Source organism: Amphimedon queenslandica, unplaced genomic scaffold (assembly GCF_000090795.2).
Source record: "Amphimedon queenslandica unplaced genomic scaffold, v1.1 AMPQUscaffold_12942, whole genome shotgun sequence".
Classification (NCBI taxonomy): Eukaryota; Metazoa; Porifera; class Demospongiae; order Haplosclerida; family Niphatidae; genus Amphimedon; species Amphimedon queenslandica.
In genome coordinates this window covers 45,730-56,959 of record NW_003546822.1, presented here as the reverse complement: position 1 = coordinate 56,959, position 11,230 = coordinate 45,730, and the positions used below count along the sequence as shown (strand labels likewise).

At 34.9% G+C, this 11,230-nt stretch overlaps 1 protein-coding gene and 1 long non-coding RNA gene across 2 annotated transcripts; one reads left to right on the top strand and one right to left on the bottom strand.

Moving 5' to 3' along the window:
• On the bottom strand, nt 1–655 carry LOC105314388 (uncharacterized). The gene is made up of 3 exons (XR_002186832.1): nt 239–655; nt 75–173; nt 1–22 (listed from the first exon to the last, which is right to left on the bottom strand). It is a non-coding gene; the product is annotated as an uncharacterized LOC105314388 (long non-coding RNA).
• A 1,660-nt stretch (nt 656–2,315) lies between these two features.
• LOC100640259 (charged multivesicular body protein 2b-like) lies at nt 2,316–4,132 on the top strand (the record flags this gene model as incomplete). Its single annotated transcript, XM_020002290.1, has 5 exons — nt 2,316–2,429; nt 2,963–3,064; nt 3,335–3,488; nt 3,739–3,839; nt 3,932–4,132. Coding segments are annotated over 5 exons (576 nt in total), but the record flags the coding sequence as incomplete, so codon positions are not given.
• Nucleotides 4,133–11,230: the final 7,098 nt, after the last annotated feature.

Sequence of the window (11,230 nt, the reverse complement as noted above, 5' to 3'; positions counted from 1 at the left end):
CAGCCATATCAAGTGCTGTACGCTAATAGTAATAATAATAATGATAATAATAAGATTATAATTGCAATATATACTTCATCTTTATCAGCGAGATTGACATTAGCTTTATGCTCCAATAATAGTTGGACTACTTGTGTATGTCCTTTTAAACTGGCAATATGAAGTGCTGTACGCTACATAAAATTATTATATAAATAGGAATGATGATAGTAATAATAATAATTACTATGTCTCTTACTTTATAAGTATCAACATGATTGATGTCACATTTAATAAGATTAAATTTACAGGATCCTGTTTATTTTCAAATGCAATGAGAAGTTGAATAATTTTTTCATTACCCTCCTCACAAGCATAAAAAAGTGGTATGCGTCCATTGTTATCAGTAACATTGATATCCACTGCTTCATAGCATAACAATTTATCAACCTCTTCAAAGTTACTGTCCATACATGCTCTGTGAAGTGGTGTGCAACCATTTTTATCTATAGAATATAACTGACTTTGAATGTGGTATTGTGTTTGAACAGTGAGACATTTTGACAGTTTGATGTTAAACAAATGCATATAATGATGATGCAATAATACATTATGAATTAAGTATTACAAGAGCCTATATAGAAGAATGTAAAACATCAAAGGGGCATCCCTATAAGCAAAGATAAACATTATGATTTAGCTGTTTTATCCATAAAGATATGCATGATTGTCTTGTTCCTGATTCTATTTTCTATTATAGTGCCTACAATTACTTCAACAGTATATCTACCATAACTGACCATATTGTGTACACATGCTCTCAGGCTCACCCACAATAAGGGCTTATCACTTATTATAGTCACAAATAGAGTAATGCAATTCACATTTGGAGTAATGTTAGAGTAAACTCAGTGATAAAAAGCCATCATTATGCAATAATATAAAGTGACAGACTGGCCAAGTGTGAAAAGTATGATGGGACTCTGGAGTCCCTCCAAAAATTGGTAAAATGTGTTCATAAATTCCTATTAGCATCTCAAGATTTATCACTTATTAATACACAATTTATATACTTATTGCACTGACTCATTTTAAAAACATCATGGGTTTCATTCAAAACCACAGCTCTAAGTTTTGATGTGGCTACTATCAAAAACAAAGACTACTATACAAAAAATTAGCCTGAGGCTGAGGGATTATCATAACAGCTATATAGCTTCCTAGTGCAGTTACACTTACTTTTGCATGTTTGCAGAAGTTACGCTTGCAAGCATGCTCTTGCATGCTTGCAGTAGTCTGGTAACCAGCATGCGATTGTAAACATAGATTCTCAAAGCTAAATGATAGCACACCAAATGAATGAAAGACAGACATAAAACCAGAGTACCTAGTCCTCGCCTACACAAAGCTGGGCGAGGCGAATTAGAGTAATGCAATATCGCATTTGGAGTGACATTAGTCATAGCAATGATAGTATGAATTTTACTCTTTACTATTTTCTCACGTACTACACAAGTTTGACAGCCATACCAATTTTGTTTTTAGTAGAAGCGCTATTAGAGGCACCAGTTGCATCATCATTCAGACACTGTGAAATGAAGAGAGAGAGCTAGAGAACAAGAGATCAGTGATGACTAGTAATGAAACTTTTAATCTAAGACTGGTGCTAATTCATACTAATTTTGCATTTAATGTGATGATGTTTTAGAAACACCCAGAAAATAATTATCAAGTAAGCTTACCATGCTGTGTATAGCCTGCTGCCCGCCGGGGGCCACAAGACATAGAGTGTTGGTGCATTGTGAATGGGCCTCACCCAAACAAAAAACACATGCTTCACTGAAGTAAAATATATTTATATATATACATGTTATTTGATTTGCTTTAGACTTGCTTAGTTTTGATGATCGCTGGCGGACAAAATAATAATTATAATGGTATAGCTCACTTCCATTTCAACACCACTGCATTCGTTAGTTACAGCTTTAGACATATTTTCCAGTAAGCTATAAAAATCTAGTCAGTGCAAATTCCTGCGACTGTCGATTTACATGCTATGCTTTGGCTTATACATAAATGTAGATACTATAATTATCTATGCTTTATAATGATCAAAGCTTCGTTTGTCGTTTGAACGCTGCGTGCATTGGGCGCACGTGATCTCAATGGTTCACTGGGGCTGGACTGAGATGGTATTCTGAACTTGATAGCAACATATCACAGAAGAAAGAAAGGAGCAATGGCCTTCAGAAAAACTGATATGATAAAAATATCTATGGAGTGTCTCGCCGATTCTCGCATATCCAGACTAGTAACCACACCCTTCGTGTCACTAATGGTTTGGTCTGGCGAGACGATATCATAGCTTTGTGTTTGGGGTAGCAGCACATAAAACAGGACGAGAACTCAAGAGAGACCATGGGCAATCAGAGAGACAAGAGAAGCAACTGGTAATTATAAATTAATGAATGGGTGGGGTTGTCATTAAAATTAATTATTAATAGGAAATGAGATAGGCACTCATTTCACTGTCTTTAATTTGTATAACAGAATAATTTACATATACATTGTACTTAAATACATGAATTACTCTGTACTGCCTGTAGTACAGGGTGTTTTTGTCTAATTTTTACAACTTTAAAAATTCATAAAAATTCAAACTTGATTTGAATCAGCTCAAACTTTCGACACAACATAAGAACATGTATATGTCTCAGAAAAGTTATAAAAATATAGAATTTTCGCCTTTTCATTTTTGACGAAATACGCTTAGTTCAAATTTTTGACCAAAATTAATTTTTACTTTGCTGACAAGCTTTGCCTGTGGAAAACCTAGTGTATAGTTTCTAGTTTCTGATCAAGAATTTGATCCTGATGCAATGTATAAAAACTTGTACATGTTGACACTTACAGTTTATGTAGTACATAAGTATCTCTCAATTAGTAACCCTCTCTCTCTCCCTCTCTTTCTCTCTCCCTCCAGACAGCTACTGTATTAGCTAAACAGTTGGTTGAACTAAGACAACAGAAAACTAAATCTTATGGACTGAGTGCTACCATTACGGCAACAGGACATCAAATGAAAGTATGTCAACTTGAGTTGTCTCTAACACATTCAAAACCAACCCTATGGCACATGTATTGTGTCTTCCCCATTATGATAGATATAATTCTCCCTACTTTGTATTGCCTTATGCTTTTGGTTTAATTCGTACACAATGTAGTGAATGTACCCTGTATATTTACCACACATATACATGTACATGTGCATGTGCATGTGTGGTATCTAACAAGTAAACTCATCTTTAATAATTGTACTAATATCATATCATGTGATGTTCATGTGATGCTGTAGGCAATGCAGTCTCAGGTTGCTATGACAAAGGCAATGGGACAAACGTCCAAGGCAATGGCATCAATGAACAAACAAGTAAAACTTGAAGACATTCAACAGACAATGCAACAGTTTGAAAAAGAATCAACTAAAATGGACATGGCAGGAGAAATGAGTGAGTATGCATCTTACAATAATTTAGAATGCATAATTTACATTGCACTTTGTATTTCCAATTTAATTTACAACCTTAACTACTTAATTTTTAATTTGGCAATTAACACATTCATGTGTAACGAGTAGCAAAATCACAAAATAAAATCCACTAAATTAAAGTGCTTATTAGTACCTTACAATATAGTATTATTATTATTATCATTATTACTATTGTTATCATTATTATTATTATTTTCTTGTTGTTTCAGTGGATGATACGATGGATGCAATACTGTCAGGAGATGAAGATGAAGAAGATGAAGTAATTGGACAAGTACTGGATGAGATTGGACTAGAGTACACCAGCAAAGTATAAACAATATACACTTTCCTTTTACCCATTCCTCTCTCTTCTCTCATTCCTTCCCATCTCTCTGGTCCTCTCTCTCTTCTCTCCATTAGTTGGCTGGTGCTAAGGTTGCAGGTGGTAAGTTAGGACAGGAAGATAAAGAATTAACTAGTACTGACGATCTTGAAGCAAGACTAGCTAATCTGCATGCTTCATAATTATAATAATTACAAATAATATGTAATAATTAATTTATTATTGTCATTGTCTATTATTAAATTTTTATTCTAAATCTAATTACTATGCTAGCTCCACCTTACAGTTGACCTTATATTTAATCAGGCTTATTTTTAATTACTTATCATATACTACCATTTATGGTTGGTGCAAGAGCTCTTTTTTAAGCTCATAGGTTTGAGAGAAAAAATGAGCTTGAAATGTGTTGCTGTTTTATTCCTTCTTGCTCACGTTATTCCACTGGTGTCTCTGCAATCAGTGTAAGTACAGTGTATGCCTAACAAAGTAATTCTATCAACACTTCTTCATTCTAAAGATGCTACGACACAGGCTACAGCTCCGTCCTCAAGTCTCAATCGACTAGAACTCAAAGGGAACATGGCTATCGCTGTGGCTGGTTTGGTTGGAGCAGATGCACTAGGTATAGAATTTCAATTATAATAGTAGTAATAATTAAATTATTTTTAACAGGATTATATATGATACTCGCAGATATTACGTGTACATCAGTGTGTCTTATTCAAGAGCAGTTTGCTGCCCTGCTACACATGTCGGTGTTTATCCTAATTGCAGACGTAAGTTCTCATAGTTTTGTGCATCATATCCTGTGCATTAACAGCTCAATGCAATCCTGGATGCAGTAATGGTGGACAGTGCTATCACAATAGCGCAACGAATGTAAATTATTGTGTATGTCCATCTGGTTTCAGGGGAAAGGGCTGCGAACAAGGTAGAGACTATGTTCTTTAATGATCGTTATCATTTTGATTAACATTGTATAGATATCAATGAATGTGTTGAAAACTCTTATGCCTGCCAGTCTCCATCAGTGTGTCAGAATACACTAGGATCATACAGATGTGCTTGTCCTGTTGGATACACACTAGCATATGATGGAAGGAGCTGCATTGGTACTATAGCCTATAACAGTTTCTTGTAATATTTATTAATAAATAGATAAGGATGAATGTTCTGATGGTAGTCACACGTGTGGATCAAATGGGAACTGTGAGAATGTAAAAGGATCTTTCATATGTCACTGTGGACAAGGATATGAAACACCAGCATGGGATCCTAAAAGATGCGTAGGTATGGATATAAGATAATATATTTTATACCTAATTTATATGGACAATCTTTTAAGCCATTAATCCCCATACATGAATTCTCCCCAAAATATTGTGCTATGTAGCATATAAACTTTAATATGCATGCTGCATGTACTGTTTCACTTTATTTGTCATCCTACCATTAACCCAAACTTCAAAAACTATATGCAAAGCGGTAGATCATTACTTAAGTAGGCAGCAGTGGGAGCTATAGGGAAGCCCTTGATAAGTCCCTTTAACTTTGATGTGTACACAATCCCTCCAGGACCCTCCTTCTGGCTATTAGTTCACACATGCTAACTGGATGTTGAAAGTTAATCATGTGGGAGATGAAGCAGCCAGTGAGTCTGCCATGTGGTAGACAATCATGTTGTTCGGGGATGTATAGTTTTGTCTAAAAATTAAGCTTAGATTTTAGGTCTTTGCTGACCACTCTGCATCACCTTTTCCATGATGATCAATGATTAATGTGTTACATGCTCTTATAGATCATTTATACATGGGCAATCCCAATAGAGGTCACTAGGTCTGAACTTGCTCTATGTTGCTCTCCCTATTGTAATGCCATACTTCATGATCACTGTTACTAATAACCTCTGAAATGCACTTACAGCACATGACGTTATCATAAACAGACAGTTTTACGAAACAATGTTAAATTGTACTTATATTCAAATAAAGAGTGTGTTAAAGAAATAATGAACTACAATGCAGGCAATCAGGCTAGCTCTCTAAACTGCATGCCCACAAGTATTTAATTTGAATCTTATGTGGTTGCCACCTGTTACTATATTCCCAACATACACTACATGATGGTGCATAGCGCTTTCAACATTTGTCCATAGCCTTTGATCGTGCTCTAATTGCGTGGTCAAGCACACTGCATGCCTTGAATGAAAACTTTCAGTTCCTTTCAACAAGACATGTACCCAAAAGTAAAATTCCCATAGACATATGGGTTCCTTTGCTTTCTCATTAGCTATGCTTGTGCAGATTGTGAAGTTTGGCTTTGGTAAATCCCACATAAGTCTATAAGGGAGAGTGTTGATGAATATGAATCACTTGATGGGATGCTACATCAAGCATTGCATTAAATGATAATAGTTGTTAAATTTGCCTCATGCAAGCCAGTAAGAGGACAAATTCACTGGATGTGTTTGTTATAGCTTGTACACACGTGCCTCAGATCTGCCACAGTTTACCTCAACTTTACGTAGTTCATTAATTTTAAGTTAACATCTTCATCATCATTGTAATGCATTTTTATTTAGATATTAATGAATGTGCAAGGAACATTGATGGATGTCAGCAAATCTGCACAAATTTCCCAGGATTTTATGTTTGCTCATGTAGAGATGGATTCACTAAAAATATAAGAAACCTCAGGAAGTGTGATGGTTTGTACAACTGTAATAATTATGTGCAAATATGGTCTGAATATAGATATTGATGAATGCAAAGAAGGAACTGATAATTGTACTCATAAATGTGAAAATTCCATAGGCTCTTATAAGTGTGGTTGTAATTTAGGATGTGAACTAGCAAGTGATGGAGTGTCTTGTGAAGGTATGGTTGAGTTATACTTTAAGTTGTAAGATTTGATTATGTACATGTAGATGTTGATGAATGTAACGACACACTTTTGAATGATTGTGATCATGAATGTACAAACTTACATTGTGAAAATGGAAAATATTCATGTTCTTGTCGTTCTGGATACTCCCTTCATGACAACAATCACACTTGTGAAGGTAATGTAGTATCATTAATGTACATTATGTTTGATCTATTTTATTTTAGATGTCAATGAATGCTTGACTAATAATGGAGGCTGTGAACAAACATGTAATAACATGATTGGGAGCTATTATTGTTCCTGTGACAGAGAGGCTGGTTACGAATTATCAAGTGATGGCCACAGTTGTGAAGGTTAGGTTTCTTGACATTTGATTTATTTTACTCGTACATTTGTAGCATTACCTTGTCCTACTCTCATTGCTCCTGTCAATGGATACATGCAGTGTTCAGATTATCCAGTGGTTGTTAATAGTACTTGCTCATTTACATGTAAAGATGAATATGATTTGTTCGGTTCATCTGTTAGATTGTGTGGCACTGATACCACTTGGAATGGAACTAACACTGATTGTCAAATAAAACAATGTTCTGAGATACAAACACTACCGAACAGTGTCCAACTTCAGTCCTGTCAGACTAGTGTTAATTCAACCTGCTTCTTTAGTTGTGTTCCTGGATATTTCATTGATTCTGCTACTGATGCTACTTACAATCAAGAATGTATTGTTACTGAGGGAGTAGCTCTTTGGACACCACCAGAAATATGTAAAGGTTAGTATAAAGAATTAATTAATGTTGGTTTTATTTTTGGCTTTAATTTTTAGAAACAACTGCCTGTAATCCTAGCCCTTGTCTAACTGGTACTTGTTATGTATCAGATAGTAATGAACCATACTGTGTGTGCCCTGATGAATATGTAGGGAAGTATTGTGGTACACTCAGTGTCACCATATCAGATTTACCATTATTAAATAATAATGAGCGTTCACCTCCCATTTCTATTTATGCCTCTCCTCAGTCTTCAGTTACTGTCAGCATTACTACTGAACCTCCTGTGGCTATTATTCCAAGTGATCAAATCACAATTTATCATCCTGACAATGTCTCTAGTTTCTATCTTGAATCATCTCAAAGTAGTTTTATTCGACTTAAACTAAGAGTGAGTGATGAAGGTGAAGAAGAAGCCACTACCATTGATGATAGAGTAACAGTTGCTTCAGATGAAAAGGCAACTGGTAAGTATTTCAAAGGAGAAGATGTAAACAATATACTCACTGAGGGTTGCTGTAGGCCTCATACTGACCTGATCTCAAGATATTGTACTGGAAGGTCTAAGCAATTAATATCGTTTACGTCAACATGTGCATGGACTGGCCAAAACAATGAATATACATCAAATGGTATCATATTTGTTTCTGTTGGTCGACAGTCTCTACCTGTTTCTATAATTGGAATAAATATGCAGCTATCAGATGAAGGACTTACTACAGATTTTACTCGCCCTGGTCTGTCATGTTCACCTTGTGCTGATTGTAGATCTACTTCAGTTTCTCCTCAAAGAATGGAAGATGTACGTGACATGGTTAAACGTTTATCAATGATAAACACTTTTCTATCAGCAGTGGGACCCATACTGCCACAACACCTTACTATTGAAGCTGATGGTGAATTCAACAAAAACTATTACTCTACTGGTGACTACTTGGCAAAAATAGTACCAGAGTATCAGCTTTCTAGTTTATTGGAGTGTCCTAATATACCTATTGATACAACAAACACTGATCTCTACTATGTTATTACTACTAGCTCTGGCCTTCAATTTGCCTACAATAACGATAAGCAATTGTATGCTTCATCTTCTGAAACAGTTTGTTTTGCGTATCCACTCTGCAGTGGTGATAGAACTCTTTATGTACCTATTCCTCCTCAATTAGATGAACAAATTCAGAATCTTGCAGTTTTTAATAGATTAAGACAAAATAATTGGGAATTCAATATAAAATCAATCGAGACATCACGTTATGGATTATCAACAGATCAACCTGTTACCTACTGGGATGGAAATATCTTTACTTCTACAACACAACCAAATTACAAGTTAAAAGCTGAAATGAGTATTACTGGACGTTTTCAGGAGCAATATCTAGAGGTTCGATCTATTTTTCATGGATCAGTTACTGAAGCTACTGACACTGAAAATTCTTGTCAAGTTGTGAGCACATTAGCAATATCTATTAACTTAATTTTTAAATTTTTATAGGTACAAACTGTAAAAGGTGAAATGGATGTAGAAATACGATCTGGTTTAATTGCAAGTCATGAGCATTCTGTATTGCATTTGACTGCAGGCAATGGACAAGGATTGTATGTAACAAAAGGTAAATAATATTTTTTCATTTTAGAATATTTGTGCTTATACATTATTAAAAATCATCAAATGTTATTATGCTCTTTTTGTGCATTTAATTTTTAATTTTTACTTTAGGTAAAAGCTGCAGTGATGATCCAATAATGCCTGGGCTTGAAATTGATCTTTATTTATCACCATTGCTAACTAATGGTACTTACAGTAAATACATTCAAATAAAATCAACAGAGCCATGTCTTGTCAAGTCACATTTTCAGTTCAATAACTTTGATCATATCAACAGTGTATCAATACTTAGCAGCTGCTTAGTGTTTCGTATTGACGAGCTTGAATTCAGTAACCTTCCACTTAAACTCACGTTATCTCCACAAAATATAGGAATTATTCCAAACAGGGTAAGCACAGTAACAATACAATCAAGAATAGAAAGTGAAGTTACGATTGGAAACTTTATTACAATGCTGCCCAATTCTGATTCAAAATATCCTGATCTTCAGGCAATATTATTTTCTGATGACAATGATGTCTTTTGCATGCTACCATCTGTTAATATTTCTCTTTTTGATACTCAAATAACGACACCTGTGCAGATAAATGAAGACGGAGTTCAATTTAGATCACCTCTTAATTTATTTTACATTGGTGAGACTAATGTATTGGGAAGAGGTAGTGCTGATAGACCATGGGGATCATTACAATTGCACCTTAAGGTTATTTTCACTGCTGATTCTAGTAGTGATTTGTCGAACTATATTAATACTGAGTTGAGAGGGGAAATTGAGAATGCTGTACAGCATATTGAATCTGCTTACAATGCATTTAAATCATCAAGTCATAAAGTTGCTGACTTGACAAAGCATCGCAACACGTTAGAAAAAGAATGGACAGAAATACAGACGAATCTTGATTCAATAGAGAAAGAACTACGTCGAGCTGAGAAAGATCGTGATGATCACGAAGCTTTACTTTATCATGAAATAGAAGCTTATTGGAATGCAACAGAAGAGTTGTCAGAATCAATAGAAAGTGCCTGCCGTATTCAAGAATGCAAAAGAACATGTAAAAGCGGAATAGTCTTTACGACATGTTTTGTTCCTGTTACTGTCGTTGTGGAAAAGTCTTGCGGTTATTATGCACGTGAAAAGGCTACCATTCATGAAGAGATTGGGACAAAGACAAAAATATGCAGTTATGGTAGGCCTAAGAAAGACCTAACAGGGGCAATTGTAGGAGGAATTTTGTCATTAGTGACAACATCACCCATTTTTGCTGTAGTTGGCATAGTTGGCTCAATTTTTTCAAAGAGAAAAATGCCTTGTATGCCTATAGAAGTTATTGATTATACATGGTCACCTAAGACTCATTTCAGTGCAGTTGTAAGGTACAGAAAATGTGATGTATTATCTGTTAAAGAACATAAAAATATAAATTGTAATTACACTTCACCCTGTGCAGTGTATGAAGTTGATCCTGTGTGTGATGCAAAGAATGAAGAATGCTATGGCAATCGTACAAAAATTATTGAAAATTTTAGCATGGAAGATGAAGAGCTAATTGCAAACATTAAAATGAGACATTTTCACTACAAGCAGGCTCTCAATCAATTGATTAAGCTCAGTTCTGAATTTGCGGTATTGACATTACAAAATAGCTCTAAAAGCGAAGAAATTGAAGCTACTGACCTCAGAATTCAAATTGCACAGGAAAGTGAAAAAGTCGCCAATAGAAGCTATCTTTCTATCAAGGCAAGCCATGATAGAATCATATCATTCCGTGATGCATTGCAAAATAATTTCAACTCTATAATAAGAATAACTGATGTATCATTTGATGTTACGTTAGAAACACAGACCCCAGTAATTGTTCCTCTTAATGTGATTTATGAAATAACAAGTCGTAGGGCAACTCATGAAGTAAGAATAGTAGTTGATATATCAGCTACAGATGATCTCGTTAAAAAAACAATTTACGATAATATATATGATGACATCATTGATAACGTGATAGGAGGGTCACTAAGAAAGAGAAGAAATGTTGCTAGTTCAGTGTTATTGACTGATATATTTAAAGATAATTGTGACCTCCAAAGATCCGTAATTAACTATTTAGAACAACTCAAT